Genomic DNA, 16,317 nt, shown 5'->3' with positions numbered 1-16,317 from the left:
CAAAGTTTCAAAGGAGTTTGATGTACTGTGCAAAAGTCTTGAGCAGATTTCTTTATATATCTTTTCTGCTAGGAAAATAGGAGATTGTTACAGTGACTTGCTGAGCTTCAGGAACATTTCTCCATTCTTCTGGAAGGACATCCCAAAGCTCTTATTTTGACTGCATTTCGTTCCCTGCTCTCTGAAGATGATCCCACACTGCTTCACGGAGCTCTGGGCTCCCACTGGTCCTCGGTGTGGTTTGTCTAAGCTTTTACTGCATTGGCAGGATCTTTGTCACGCTGAAGAACGACGCTGCTGCCGAGCAGAGGCTTTCCACATGGTGGATAAAATCTGATGGTGCTTTTCTGCATTTATGGTTCCATCAATTATGGCAAACTCCTCAACACCACTGACTCAAACATGTTTCACTGATAGGCTCTAGCAGCCTATCTATAAGTGCCTAAACTGGTCCCTGGGTGTTAGCACTGATTCATCTGTTGAGTTTGGGCCTTTTAACGCTGGAATGATTCAGCTCAATAATAACCAAAAGAAGCGGCACAGAAAAAAGTCAGCCTGAGGGTGGCTCAAGACTTCTGCACAGTACTCCAAAGCTCAGGCTTCGGACCATCACGGACAGGTTTTAAACCGAGCTGTTTGTGCTGTTGCACAGACAATCCCTAACCCTAACGTGGTCGTCTCAGGCACACGGCTCTCTCTTCAAATCGTCTGTTTCCGAGCAGCCACCAATCAGAAGAGGGAGAGTGGTCTTGTTCCACATAGAGGACTAACGGCAGCACAGTGGGATAAATCTTTAACTTAAATATTAATAGAACTTGTTGGAGATTAGTTTCAGGTTTTTCAGCTCTGTTGGCTGCAGACCCACTGCCCCTCGATAGTCTCCTCCGTTGGCTCGGTGTTACCATCGGGATAAAGTCTATAAATACCCAGACCTCATCCCGAAAGTAGCCGCAGTGTCATCGGTACATTTTTGGTCTACTGGTGGTCACAGTGACAGAGAGCTCATCTCCATGGGGAGACACGTGGACATATGTTCTGTGTATTACAGTATATGTATATACAAGTATTTTACAGTGTGTTTTTGTGAAAATCACATGTGCAGTTATTGTCGGGTGACGGGGAACTTAACGTGTTCTCTTGGTCCACGCAGTGATTTCCTCGTGCCCGACTACCTGAGCCAGGTACAGGAGGAGGAGGAGGCGCTGGGAGTCCAGTACGAGCTGGAGGAGACCCAGCATCATCCGGTCTACCCGGGCAGCACCTCCGCTTCCACCACCACCCCCGCCTCGTCCTCCTCCTCAGTGCAGATGCCCGTCATCTCCCAGGTCTCCTCCTCCACCCAGAATTGTGAGAGTTCCTCTGGCTTCCTGTCACCTGAGCCCCTGGATCCCCTGGAAGCCCCAGCCTCCCCGAAGATGGACGCCGATGACACGGCGCCCATGACAGAGGAGACCAAGATGGACAACAGCGTTGGTGGCAGTTCCCCAGAGGTGTTTGAAGAAGAGCAGCAGCAGCAGCAACATGCTCGGGCCAAGGAGGTGGCTTCCATTACCATAAAGTGATTCGAGTCTTCTACTTGCCCATTATGTCTTATTTTGCAGTCATGTCATATGGGAATATCGGTTGGGACGACTGGATGTTGCCGCCTCATCGTGTGAAACTGTCAGGACGCTGCGATTGAAGTTTTCTGATACTTCGACTGACTGGCGTTTCTCTACGCAGATGCTGAACACCTCACCAAACCCAGCAACTCAGTGTCAGCTGTTGTTGTTGTTGTGGGGTTGTTTTTGTTTCAAATATAATATTTCATAAACCTTCACTGTTGATGTGAGATTTCAGTGGGTCAGAAGATCTCGCTCGAAATCCAAGTTTTTTTTATGAGTCACTTAAAGGAGGAAGGTTGTTTTTCCCATATGACGTGAATGCAGCACAAGCTAAAGTCATTTCTGTCTTAGCCAATTCGAGGTCTGTTAAATCGAAGCCTTGCTGTACTTTTGGAAAGTGCCTGAGAGTTCCCATTTTAACAAAGTACCGTGTAGAGAAAGAAAAGCTCTTTGCTTTGCCAACAGTGACAAATCAAGTCTTTGGAAAAAATGTTTGTATTCATTTGTAGTGCTGATGCTAGTTTGTATTGGCAGAGACTGTGTTATTCCTTTAGTGCCGTTGCTATAGGCAAACTGTTAAATGTCAATATTATCTATATTGCAATAGCTTGTACTGTAGTTTTACTATTTGAATGCTGTGAATGTTGGTTGTTGTGAAATGATATGTCAGGTGTGTGTATGTGCATTTCTTTGATCAGTATGAACACATTTCATTTTTTGAAATTACTTGACAAAGTATTCCCGAACACATCTGTGCAGTATACGATTTTCCTGTTTAGACTTCGTGACGTCAAATATCTCAAGATTGGATCGGCACTAGAGCGACTTTTATTTTGTAATCCAACGAAATGGATACAAATCGAGACTGAAAAAATCACATTGTTACTTTGTCGTCAACGACTGCAGTATTATATATTCCCAAATGTGATATGGCAATGTAGCATCCCAGCCTTCTTTCCAAAGGCAGTTCATTGGATAGATGTTCACGTGGCTCAGCAGGTGCGTTGGACACTGCATCCTGACTATTGGAGCGATGTTACACTGACAGCGTGATTTTCTTTGCAGCTCTGTGGGACTCTGAGCTCAACCAGGATTTAGTTTTTTTCTTTCTAGTTGTTACAAAGGGGACGATTCCCTGACTACCATTAACACTCACTGAGCAGTTTACTGGGAACACGTAAACAGTGGCACACATCCGCTACATCCCCTGTAACAACGACCACTGTATAAGCTTTGTAACAACAGCTTATGGATACACGTGGCAGTGAATTACACCGAGCGGTGACCTGCAGGTGGCAATGCTAAAAACTGCAGTTCCTCTAATGGCCACTGGGGGCCGACTGTGGAAGCTTGTTAATACGCAGCAACTCACATATATGGGTGTTGACCTTGGTGCATTCAATTCATTTGTATGTGACCAACATGACAGGCTGTGTGCCAGAGCCACAAAGAAGCTCGTGTTTCAGAGTTTTATCAGAAACATCAAACTTTGCTCCTGTTGATGATTAGCTCTCCACCCTTTCATCAGTAACGTTGTGCTGGCTAACGTCGAGACTCTGAACTCTAAAACTAATATGTGACGTCACAGTAACGAGGAGTATTTTTACATTAACTGTTAAACTGCTCAGTGAGTGTACAGTTACTGTAGCCCAGGAAGCAGGAGTGACCCAGTGTGATCACGAGGCTGTCGAGTGTTAATGTGATAATGTTGTTTTGAAGTAACCCGTCTGCTAACCGTGAGTTGAACCTTTGGAAATGTTACCCACGCAGGCCGTTCTTCGTGTTACTGATTATTTTAAATGTGGATTTTCGGGTCAGACTTTCTGTTACCCGCATTGTGCCAACGGGCTTGTGATTCTGTTGCGCCTGAACTTTGAGTCGAATGCTACTGACGGCAGCTGGGTTCTGTGCTTACGTTCACACGCGCCCCCAAAAGTCGTACAAACAGCTCACTCCAGCAGGGTGCACGAGCTCGATTGTAAACGTGAGGATGAATACTGCTGAGAATCCAATCAGAGCCGTCTTAAGAAGCAGCGGTGTCGCCTCGTGCCATCCGTTCAGCCCTTTTTTAAATGTCGTGCCATTTGCCCTTTTTCTCTGGGTGCAAACCGAGCTTTTTCCTCTAGGACCAAATGTTCTCTCTCTTATTGGGGATTTGCCGTGGCAATCAGTACTTGCACATATTAAAAGAAAGAGATAATCATTCAAGCGGTCCATGTTATTTAGCTGAGGGGTCCTGCTGTTCTGCCCTTTACAACACTGTATGATGTTGTGCGTTGAAGAGGCTAGCCTTAGTAAGTGGACCTATTAACTCTAGTTGCACAATTTCAGAATTGAAAAAAAAAGACAGAGTTTTCTATTCTCCACGTGTGTGTCACGCTTTTCATCTGTTGTGTTGGTGTGTGTATTCAGATCACCTTTTTTATAATGAAATGCTGCTGTTTGTCGAAACGCAAAGTGCCCAAAATATTTTTGTGAACCAATGGTGTGCAATAAATGGACCGGTGTCGTTTTAAAGGTTTTCGTTTTTAAAAATATACATATATATATATATATATATATATATATATAAAATATAAATATATGAAAAAGAAAATAAGAATGTATCATTTTGTTTCAATCTAATGTGACTGAATGAAAGCGAGCCCGTTTGATCTGTGAACATCTGTAAGCTTTGACATGAAACGACTGGCTGTGTCCAGCTCCTCTGTGTTTGTTTGGGAAGGCTGCATGTTCGTGTCGTTCCGTGACGTGAAAGAGAGCATGTGCTGAGTTGGTGGTATGTTCTGTCAAGGCCTTATTTTGTAGCCGACTCTTCATCCGATCTGTTGTTCAGCATGCCCTCTTCTTCTTTTCTGTACGTTATCCCTTTTTTATGTGCAATGTTTCAAAAGATATCTTGATTATACGAGTACACTTGATGTTGTATATGTTTTCCAGTCCATACCATTTATTTAAAAGTATGAAAATAATAAAAAACAAAAAGTACCCCCCGAACTGGTAGCTCTTCATAATGGCATATATATATATTTTTGGTGATTTTTCTATTCTGGTTGCTGTTTCATGGCATCTTTGGATATTCTTGTTAAATGTGAATAGAACAGCTTAGCCTGGGAGTGGGCGGGGCCTTGGTAGTCTTCACTTTGTGACTGTCTGCAATGTGTGTGTATATATATAAATATCCAGTATATACACTCATACTATGTTGCATATTCTTTATACTGTAGGCAGCCTGATTACAACCTGCTTTGAGACAGATTGTTGTACTTTGTGTCTTTGATATTGTATTTAAACTGTAGTTTGGAGAACCTGTACAAAAACATCCCAGATAGTAATGCAACCTGCACACACTGTATCCGGGGAACTGACGTTTGTGGTGGTGTTGAGTGTTTTAACTGGATCATATTCCACAGTTGGCTGTTAAAAACTGACGAGACCACTCTGTATTTAAGAGTTTATGGTTGTTCTCAATCTTTGCTAGTGTTCTGGCTTTGCAGTCCTGTTGTTCTTAAAAATAGTTGTTTTGTAAAAGTTTAAAATGTAAATAAAAAAATCAAAGTCAGAAAGATTGTCACTGAACTTTGAGGATTTATTTCGGAGTGTGTGGAGTAACACGCCAGGGTTGTTGGCCCTGCCGTTGTCAGGCTCTGTCCACTTAACCTGGACCCCGTCAAGACGGACATTTTTGTGTTATCAAGCAGTCACAGATACAGACAAGTACAGATAAGACAGTATTAGGAAAATATAGCGACAGCTTCTACAGACAACGAAACCACTTCATGTTTTTAAAGTTGAAGCCACTTAAAAGCTCCCAAAGAAAACACACCAGCAAAAACACGGTGCTTGTAAATCAAGACAATCTGACTGATTACAATGTTTCTTCCATTCATTTCATCTTTTTTATGTGACAGTTTTAGCATTTGTTCTCTTAGCTGCGGCTGTGCTTAACAGTCTCATAGTGAAGAACCGATAAAGCCTGAACTGAGACAGAGGCTTAGTCTAACTACAGATTTGACAATTCGGTTCAACTCAGTTTTATTTTGCGCCAAATCACAACAGCAGTCACTTCAATGTTCTTTACATTATAAGCCGCTGCAATAATACAGAGAAAATCCCAACAGTCAGATGAAGAAGCGGGAAGGAAGAAACCTCCAGCAGACCCAGGCTCAGGGAGGAGCACACCTGCTGCTACTCGATGGGCGGAGGGGAGGAAGAGAGCCAGAGGTTAATGATAACTAATGATTAAATGCAGAGTGGTGTATAAACACTTATTGAGTGAAAAGAGGTGGAGAAGTGAAGAAGAAACAGTGTGTGCATCAGTGCATCATGGGAAGCCCCCAGCAGAGCACTTCGCTCTAATAGGGGTCAAACCACTAACCTTGTAAATAGCAGGTGCTGCTCTGCCTCCTGCTCAGGGTAACACTGCCGGTGGTATGAAGTTACCTCGATAAGCTCAGACCCTGTTTGTGGTGCTTCTGGTCGGGCATTTGCAAATCTGCCCATACAAATATCAACCAGTACCTAAGAATACTTACAAAACTGAAATGAAACCAGCCTATGAAACAATCTGCTATTGCGAAATATATAAACAAACAAACTTCCCACTTCAGAGGACCCCACAGAAGTCATCGTGCGCTGTCACAGTGAGCAGCCTGCGAGCCATTCAGCTGCTATTTCATTCTTTTGATTGTGTTGATGAAATGCGAGATCTTCCACTGTCTGCCTGGAGGACGGCTGCCACCAGAGCTAAGTGCTGTGTTTTTGTTTCATTTATAACAAAAAGCCACAGCTGCCGTCAAAGCCAACAACTGTGGGAGGCGGCGTTCTCTGTGTGGCAGACGAGATGCTGCAAAATGAAAAGACTTCAGTGGATTGTTGTTCCACCTTGTCAGCTCCATCTGGCCAGTGTGCACGCGTCGCAGGCCGTCTGCAGTAACCTTTAGGGTAGAAGTGATCGACTGGCTTCAAACCCACGGTGCTCCGGGTTTACACACCTGTGCAGAAGAACGCACCACTTGTTTATGTGGACCTATACTGAAGCATAATGGATGTTTACTGCTGTGGGAGACGAGAATGTGAAACAGTCAAAATGTCCACCTTTAACCAAACGTGCTGCCTGAACCTTGAACAAAGAATTTCAGTGGAAAGTTTCATTTGTGACGGGCTGCAAACTTAAACCTGCTCCGTTTACAAGCTGCTTTCATGAAGTCGAATTAAAACTGAAGAACCAACAAACAGCAGCCAAACCACGAAGAGGTGGGAGAGGTCCGGGGTTTCAATCTTATTTCATACGTTTTATATTTCATAACATCAGCATCGTAGACAGTCATAGTAGAACTCATGATGGCATCAGGACTGCTGTACTGGTACTGGGTGGGAAAACTGAGTCATTAATTTTTTGTTTTTAAAGCTAAGAACCTTTTCTTTAACGGAAATGAATATATATTAATATCAACCCCTGGTTCTGGTAACAAGTTGCCTTTCATAGTCATTCCCAGAAATATTTAGCGGAGCAGAAATGACCAGTGGATGAAAATTTGGCTAAGCTGGAGTCATTTGGGAACGTCTGGCTGATCGTAGACCCATCGCAGGAAGTCCTTCTCTTCGCACGGCTCATGTTGGATGAATCTTTAAAATGTTTTACACACAATTGTTTGTTTTTCTAAAGATGCACATTGGATGATTTAACCTCCTAGGACCTGGTGTCCACATGTGTGGACGTCACATTTTCGGTTATTTAGACCAAAATACTCAATCTTGCTCTACATGGGCCTGATATCCACTTACGAGGACGTTATGCTGCTACTGTCCTATCAAAATGTTAAACGAATGTCCTCATGTGGCTCTGATTTTTCTTAGAAACAAAAATTAGAATAAAAAAAAAATTCTTTGTTTTCACATTCATCGTGTCCCAATCAGCCCAAATATCAAAGAGAAATGAAAAATGCTGCAGTGGAAGAGTTCAGGTCTCAGGAGGTTAGAGTAGATGATCCTTCTCTCTTTGCCATTAAAGGCCAAATAAACTACAGCTCGTTTGGATTACGCAGGTGGATGAATATGAATGAATGAGTGACGGAGCAGTTGTTCACTCCCACCCCTGCATTGCTTCCAGTACAACTCCATTGCATAATACTGGGCTCAGACCTGTAAAGGTTTACTGCAGATGCATTTATGACTTGTTTACATTCTGGGCTTATCTGCAGGTCGTGAACGTCCCAAGGCGAGTTCTTAGACACACGGGATACTGCAGTTTTCTGAGCGATAATGCTGTGGCGCGCATCAATGCCAGGAAAAATAAAACACACTGCATGACTAATACACATGTCATACATTCCCAATCAATGGAGGAGTTGGATTCAATGGAATATTCCACAAATCCCGACCTTGCCAGATTCATTAGCCCTTTGTATCCACAGAAAATAATAACTCCGTCTTTCAAGCGACCCGAGGATCTGGGTAATGTTACCGGTGATCATTGCAGTTGACATCTTGCAGTTATGCAAAAGGTTTGTTCCATTACGTTCAAAGATTCAGGGACCATGATGACAGCTGTCTGAGAAGGATTGACCGCAATGATTTCTCCCTTTTCCACAGCTGCACTCGTGTCTGTCCACCAGTAGCTCTACTGCACTAAATACCTGCTAATAGAAGCAATAAGAAAATCGCTTCATCTGCCCACTGTATTATGTCAATTTCCATTCATTTCTAATGAGCTTCTCAGAGGCTCACTCAGTGTCTGATTCTTTCCACTACAGCTCAGAATTTATTGTGCTCTCTAGTGTTGGAAAAACCTCATTAAAGCCAGACACGGAACACCCGGCACCTCATTCCAGTGTAAATTCCTTCAGCTCACGTGATGTCGCACACAGTGCTGTGGCTAGACGAAGAACGGGAGGTAAACATGGCCACCTAAAGGGCCTGTTGCAGTGAACCGATGGATCTATCCTGTAGTAATAGGAGAGATAACCTCTAAAGGCCACTGTGATCACGGTTTAGGAGGCTGTGCACGCTTTGTCCTTCACTTGTGTTAATATAATAATATAACACTGATCAAAATAAGTTGCCTTGTCTTCCAGTCCCAGCAACACCTCATAGGATCCAAATTAAAGCTAATTTCATGCTGTGTGTACAGAAAGTGACTCGGACTCTTTGTGTGATGCCCCCACATGCCTCTCTGCCAATGATCCTAACTGATAGATGTTAGCAAAGTTCATCAGCACGTCTTTAGTGTGACTTCTCCCATGGCTCATGCAGTTGCCATCAGAGATGGGCAGTAACACGTTACTTGATAACTTTTTTCAAGTAACGAGTAAAGTAAGGGATTACTATTGCAAAATCGGTCATTAGATTACCGTTACTTTCCCGTAGGAACGCTGCGTTACTGCGTTACTAAAACCGTGATTTTTCTGCGAGAATGTCTCACGACAGTGACGTAAGCGAGTGCGACGTTAGTGACAACAGCTGTGTGCAGATCAACAGTGGATCATATATCGATTGTGGGAGAGAGTATGAGCGTGCAGCGTTTAAAGCGTGGAAGTACTGACCTTACTTTGAGTTTGATTCCATAAAAAGTGACAAAAACATTAGTGTCCGTTGTGCGTGGGAAGAAAACTTCTTTTTACAGCGAAAAAACCCCTAAACTTCCGAGCAAGCACCGAGTAACTACGACGTAATGGGAAACTCACAGAGAAACTCGCGGATTCTTCCACTGACCGCGGCACACCTGCACCAGGGTAAACCTCCGCCTACCCCACTCCTGCTTTACAGGTGAAAATAGAGCAACAGGACCACTGAGTCTTTGATTTTATTTATTTTCTGCTGTGTTTTACTTGCATCTATTTGAAAGACTGAGTGTAAACACAAAAAATATTTTATTTTATGTGCTGGAATGTGCAGAAAATAGGTTTAAATGTTAAACTAATTTCTTCCAGTCAGAGAATGTTGCAGATAATTAAATGTTTGCTTGATGTATAAAGTTAAAAGATTAAAACTGATAAAACAAGTTTTAAAAAGAGACTTTTCCATTTGATTACATTTTGTATGATGGATTATGTAGAAAAAGTAGAATTGGGCTGAAAGATCTATCACTTTATCACCTCTTCAGGTTGTAAATCGTGTTTTTAAAAAGTAACTAAGTAACTAAGTAATTAATTACTTTTGAAAATAAGTAATCAGTAGAGTAACAGGATTACTTTTTTGGGGAAGTTGTCACGGCGGGGTGCGCCGATGTGTGCGGAAACAGGACCCAAAAGCAGATGATGACGAGGAATAGTAATGATTAACAGAAAAGTGAACCTTTATTGCGATGACGACAGGAAATGAACCAAGAGACCAAAGCAAACAGGCAAAACACTAAGAAACAAAACACTAAGCTGGCAAAACACTAAGAAACAAAACACTAAAGGTACTAAGACCAAAAACTATAACTATGATTGAGGTGGAAAATAAACAGGCTAAGACTATGACTATGACTATGACTGTAATTCTGGTGAGATAAACAGACGAACTGACAATGGCATGAAGAAAACAAAAGGCTTAAATACAGACATGAGGTGATCAGGGGAAGTGGCGACACATGGGGGAAAACAGCTGACAGACATAAACCTAATGACAGGACCAGGAGAGGAAAACTAAATACAATGAACAAAGAACACATGACATTGTCAGAATAAAACAGGAAATGACAACACAACTTAACAGACCTAATACGTGATGAAATAAATAGAAAACCCCAAAACATAGAAAACCCAGGAACAATAACTGCCTAAACTAAAGGCAAATAGGAAATAACACAAACTAATAACATATCAAAAAATACAAAGAAAACTCAGAGTGCTGGGTCGGAGACCCAGCCTGTGACAGAGCCCCCCCCTTAAGGGCGGATTCCAGACGCCCTAAAACCTCGAAAAACAAAACCAAAAACAACCCACCAAGGGCGGGCGGTGGGGGTCCAGGACGGAGGGCCAGAAACAAGGCCAAAAAAAAAAACCCAAAATGTCCATCAAAAATCACAGGAGCGCAGGGAACAGTTCATGACTCCTCAGGGGGCCAGCCCGGGGGGTGACGGACCAGAAAGCCACAGTTCATGTGATCAGGGGGCCGTCCGTGCGGACGGCAACGGCGGCGACACGGAAACGGTTCAGGGGGCCGACCTCGACGGCGGTGACGTGGAAACGGTTCAGGGGGCCGGCCGTGCGGAAGGCGACGGCGTGGAAACAGTTCAGGGGGCCGGCCGTGCGGAAGGCGGCGGCGGCGCCCAAGTGTCAGGCGTACCGGCCGAGGCTTGGAGGGCACAGGACCAGGTGACGCTGAAGCAGAGGCCGGCCCAGGCGACGCTGAAGCAGAGGCTGAGGCCGGACCAGGCGTAGCAGAAGCACAGGCAGAGGCCGGACCAGGCGTAGCAGAAGCACAGGCAGAGGCCGGACCAGGCGTAGCAGAAGCACAGGCAGAGGCCGGACCCGACGAGGCTGAAGACTCTGAGGCTGGAGCTGCAGCAGACGAAGACTCGGAGGCTGGAGCTGCAGCAGACGAAGACTCGGAGGCTGGAGCTGCAGCAGACGAAGCACAGGCTGGAGCTGCAGCTGACGAGGCACAGGCTGGAGCTGCAGCTGACGAGGCACAGGCTGGAGCTGCAGCAGACGAAGCACAGGCTGGAGCTGCAGCAGACGAAGCACAGGATGGAGCTGCAGCAGACGAAGCACAGGCTGGAGCTGCAGCAGACGAAGCACAGGCTGGAGCTGCAGCAGACGAAGCAGAGGCTGAAGCTGGACCGGGCGAAGCACAGACCGGAGCTGGTCCTGGCGTAGCAGAGGCAGAACCAGGTGACAGTGAGGCAGCCACAGGTGGTGGCCGGACGGGCTCCTCAGGCCCCCCAGCCGACATGGCAGGAGGCTGCGGAAGTTGCAGCAACACACAGTCTATATTGGGTGAAATGAGTTTATATGTGTTCTCAGACTGAGGTGTGGCAGAACCAGGCGAGGCGTCGTCCTCAGGCTGAGGCGTAGAAGCAGCAAGCAGTAGTGCAGCAGGTGGTGGTCCTGCAGGTGGCGGCACGGGAGCCGCAGGAGGTGGCGCTGCAGCCACAGGTGGTGAAGCAGAAGGTGGCCAGACGGGCTCCTCAGGCCCTCCAGCTGACGAAGCATGAGGCTGAACGGGCTCCTCGGGCCCGCCAGCTGACGTGGCGTGAGGCTGGACGGGCTCCTCGGGCCCCCCAGCTGACGTGGCGTGGTGCTGGACGGGCTCCTCGGGCCCCCCAGCTGACGTGGCTTGAGGCCGGAAGGGCTCCTCGGGCCCCCCAGCAGACGTGGCATGAGGCCGGAAGGGCTCCTCGGGCCCTCCAGCAGACGTGGCATGAGGCTGGTGCGGTTCTCCTGAACCCCCAGCTGACGTGGCATGAGGCTGGATGGGCTCCTCGGGCCCTCCAGCTGACGAGGCATGAGGCTGGGTGGGCTCCTCGGGCCCTCCAGCTGACGAGGCATGAGGCTGGATGGGCTCCCCGGGCCCTCCAGCTGACGAGGCATGAGGCTGGATGGGCTCCTCGGGCCCTCCAGCTGACGAGGCATGAGGCTGGATGGGCTCCTCGGGCCCTCCAGCTGACGAGGCATGAGGCTGGATGGGCTCCTCGGGCCCTCCAGCTGACGAGGCATGAGGCTGGATGGGCTCCCCGGGCCCTCCAGCTGACGAGGCATGAGGCTGGTGTGGTTCTCCTGAACCTTCAGCAGACGAAGCATGAAGCTGGCTGGATTCTCCTGAACCTCCAGCAGACGAAGCATGAAGCTGGCTGGATTCTCCTGAACCTCCAGCAAATGAAGCCTGAAGCTGGCTGGATTCTTCTGAACCTCCAGCAGACGAAGCATGAAGCTGGCTGGGTTCTCCTGAACCTCCAGCAAACGAAACATGAGGCTGGCTGGGTTCTCCTGAACCTCCAGCAGACGAAACATGAAGCTGGCTGGGTTCTCCTGAACCTCCAGCAGACGAAGCATGAAGCTGGCTGGGTTCTCCTGAACCTCCAGCAGACGAAGCATGAAGCTGGCTGGGTTCTCCTGAACCTCCAGCAGACGAAACATGAGGCCGGACGGGCTCCCCGGGCCCTCCGGCTGACACTGAAATTGGCTGCACCAGCTGTACCTCCGTCTCCGGCTCCAAACCGGCCTGGATAGCAGTCCCACAGCAGCTTAGCTGAGCCTGATGGCTAGCTTTTCCAGGGCAAACAGTCTCTGTATAGCCGGGCTCATTAACCGGAAAAGTAGTGTCAATTTCAACAACTTCCTGAGAGAAAACATGAGGAGCCAAAATGTAATCACTCACTTGCGTTTGTGATACGGAGCGTCGGTGGCGCGCACGCCGCTTTTTCTTAGGAGTGGAAGACGGCGGAGCGATGGGTGGAAGTCCCTGGTAACTCCGAGGTCCCCCGAGAGCCAGTCGAGTTCCCCGGAAAGAGTGCTCGTGCTCCGGAATGAGCCACGGCTTCCACCGGAGCTCCTCCTCCAAGAGAGCGCAGAATATAGACTGGCGGTCGTCGTCGTCCAAGTCTATGGTGTGCGGCGCTTCCTCGCGCTGAACTGTGACAGGAGTATGGCGAGACTGTGATGAGGGCGTGGAAACTGGTGAGCTGAGAGGTGGTGACGCTGCGGCGAATCTCAGCGAACCGACACGAACACACTCAGGTTCCGGAGGCAGCAATGGAGATGACTGATTGTGGGGTTGTTGTGACTGGTGGGTGCTGGAAGCCATTTCCTGACTCGACAGTCCCTGGGCCTGCAGCATCTCCTTTATCCTCGTAAAGGCATCAACTATGGCAGGTGAGTCCGGGAGCTGGAGAAGGCGGGGATCCCTCTCCATAATAGCTTCAGCAACGTTAATCATTACCAGCTTGCTCTTCAAATCGGGCGCTGTAAAGAAGCGGTCGAGGATCGCTTGGATCCGAGCAGTCTCCTCCAGACACTCGGTGAGAGCAGAATCCGCTGGGTCCATGACTGGTCAGTTTGTTCTGTCACGGCGGGGTGCGCCGATGTGTGCGGAAACAGGACCCAAAAGCAGATGATGACGAGGAATAGTAATGATTAACAGAAAAGTGAACCTTTATTGCGATGACGACAGGAAATGAACCAAGAGACCAAAGCAAACAGGCAAAACACTAAGAAACAAAACACTAAGCTGGCAAAACACTAAGAAACAAAACACTAAAGGTACTAAGACCAAAAACTATAACTATGATTGAGGTGGAAAATAAACAGGCTAAGACTATGACTATGACTATGACTGTAACTCTGGTGAGATAAACAGACGAACTGACAATGGCATGAAGAAAACAAAAGGCTTAAATACAGACATGAGGTGATCAGGGGAAGTGGCGACACATGGGGGAAAACAGCTGACAGACATAAACCTAATGACAGGACCAGGAGAGGAAAGCTAAATACAATGAACAAAGAACACATGACATTGTCAGAATAAAACAGGAAATGACAACACAACTTAACAGACCTAATACGTGATGAAATAAATAGAAAACCCCAAAACATAGAAAACCCAGGAACAATAACTGCCTAAACTAAAGGCAAATAGGAAATAACACAAACTAATAACATATCAAAAAATACAAAGAAAACTCAGAGTGCTGGGTCGGAGACCCAGCCTGTGACAGAAGTAATCAGTTACCGATTACTTTTTTCAAGTAACTTGACCAACACTGGTTGCCATACAATAAGATGAGACATTAAGAGTTCCCAGAGAGTGAATGGACCAACTGGGAGTTTTTGGCGTTCGAAGCGTGAAACTACTTGATTACTTTTTCACTCCAAGCCTCTCTCCTATGACTCTGGGAAGTTGTGGCAGATTTGTGGCAGATTTGTGGCATGCTAGGTTTACCTGGAGAAGGTCACAGTGGTGTTGTGCAGGAGAGCGTTTTGCTTTATAAAGCAAAAGGGGGGGGGGGGGGGGGATAGCAACAAACTCTTTGATTCTTTGATAAAGTCGTGGATCTGGGTCATTTTGACCCAGCATTTTCAGTTTCATATATTTGTCTGTATTATGGGAGGTATTCTGATTCTCTTGTTATGCTTCGTTGATTATTATTATAATTCTGTGTTTCAGTTGATTCTGGTTTAGGGTTTTGTTCTTGTGCCCTCGTGTTTAGTGTAGGTTTAGTTCAGTGTCAAGTCTGCGTCTTTGTGACTTGTTTGTTTCCTGTTTTACTTTGAAGGTCCTTGTCTTATGTCAGTGTGTTCAGTTTTGCTTCCCCCGTCTCGTCAGGCTCATCAGGTCCAGCTGTGTGTAATCTCCCAGTCTCCTTCAGGAAGTATTTAAGTCATGTGAACTCGTGTTCTGATCGCTGCTCTGTGTGTGAATGCACTGTGTGTTCACCCTGCTGTCATATGACAGATAATGTATTTGAGTGGGTGAATTTTGTGACCCTTCCTCAGCGGCACTGAAGTGGCCGAGGGATTTCTAAAGAGGGGTGGACATGGAGTAGCGCCAGCTACTTCAACACTTACTTTAAAGGTGATTAAATGTTTCCTGTTGATCCACCTGTTTCACTCTTGGCCTCCCCTCAGTCACCTCTGCAAATGATCTTGGTCTATTCCACCAGTATGACACGATTTTAATATTTTGACAAATAATTTAACGTCTTGTGATGAAACTAGCTGCTTTGGTTTGTAGATGCAGTGTTGATGATCGGGGAGCTTCAAACTTAAAGAAATTAAATAGCAGTGCAGTAATGAATCACAGTTCATATTGTTGATGTGATCAGCTTGCTAGCAGGGCTGCACGTTATCTATCATATGTTTCTGTGAGCCTGGAAGCATCTCAAACACGGGCTGTGTTTCTTTGTATCCACGAGTCCATACGTTTATAAGGCCGTAGCATGTGTTCATGGAGGTATATAACTGGAAGAAGTATCCTTACCTCTCCCTGTCTCCTGTCTGTGTCACTGCCCAGTTAGCATTATAGTGCATGGATACTCCATTAATGCAGCACAGCTCTGTGCAGCACTCCCTTGCCTACTGTGCTGCTAGTAAACGTTTCAGGATGAAGTGTTTTGCAGGTAGTGCTCTCGCGCTGTGAACTGTAACACATGCTCATGCAAACTGCTCACGTTCTTCTCTGTTTGTTCTAGCAAAAGCACACAGGAGCAGGGTAAGAGAAGATGGCTTGGATTTGCAGCCGTCACTTTGAAAGCTTTTGCTGACTGCTGAGCGATAGTTAGTAGTAAAACACATTTATTCATATGAACATGTGCCAGACGGTGACTGTTTCCAAACATTATCCACCCACCTGTCTATCTTCAGGCTAGGAGCACATTTTCCAGCAGCAAACCATCCAGTGGGTTACATAATAAAGTCAAGATTTACTGTACGGCTGGTCAGCCTAGTGGCAGTCCTGACTTCCTATCCAAGCTCTGGGAAGGTGGCATCCTGCCCACCTGGGACTCGTATGGTTTCTAAGAACCATCTCCCATTCAGAAGCCGAGCTGTCCAAGCTGCTGCTGCTGCCTGTAGCCATGCTACATACTTCTGTTTGAGGTTATGTGAAATAGATTTATTGCTTTAGAAGAATCAGTGTGAAACTGCTCTGCATGGACACTTTGGGGTAATTGAGTTATACGATGGCCTGAGAGTCTTTGTGTGGCTCTCCGGATTTTCAGGAAAATGGTTCCATGTGTTTGGGTGTGTTTACATCAGTCTTTGTAGACAGGAGCAGTTAGTCTTCA

The 16,317-nt window shown here is 46.3% G+C and overlaps 1 protein-coding gene across 4 annotated transcripts in view; it reads left to right on the top strand.

Annotated features, from left to right (window-relative positions):
- The window catches only part of zbtb44 (zinc finger and BTB domain containing 44), a 31,240-nt gene extending 15,173 nt beyond the window's left edge, over positions 1–16,067 (top strand). For 3 of the 4 annotated variants that reach the window (XM_085370903.1, XM_085370902.1, XM_085370904.1), the window contains one exon: positions 1,151–4,105. In XM_085370903.1, the coding sequence (XP_085227029.1) occupies positions 1,151–1,562 (412 nt within the window). In that variant the 3' untranslated portion in view covers positions 1,563–4,105. Of the gene's footprint in view, positions 1–1,150; positions 4,106–15,723 lie in introns of those variants that run through there. The other variant, XR_014906785.1, reaches the window with a different exon arrangement.
- Positions 16,068–16,317: the final 250 nt, after the last annotated feature.

This window comes from Diplotaxodon limnothrissa, linkage group LG14 (genome assembly GCF_057381915.1).
Source record: "Diplotaxodon limnothrissa isolate DT_005_m linkage group LG14, D_limnothrissa_male_GT1.1, whole genome shotgun sequence".
In the NCBI taxonomy this organism is placed as follows: Eukaryota; Metazoa; Chordata; class Actinopteri; order Cichliformes; family Cichlidae; genus Diplotaxodon; species Diplotaxodon limnothrissa.
The sequence above is the reverse complement of the archived record's forward strand: the minus strand, read 5'-3'. Positions and strand labels throughout refer to the sequence as shown.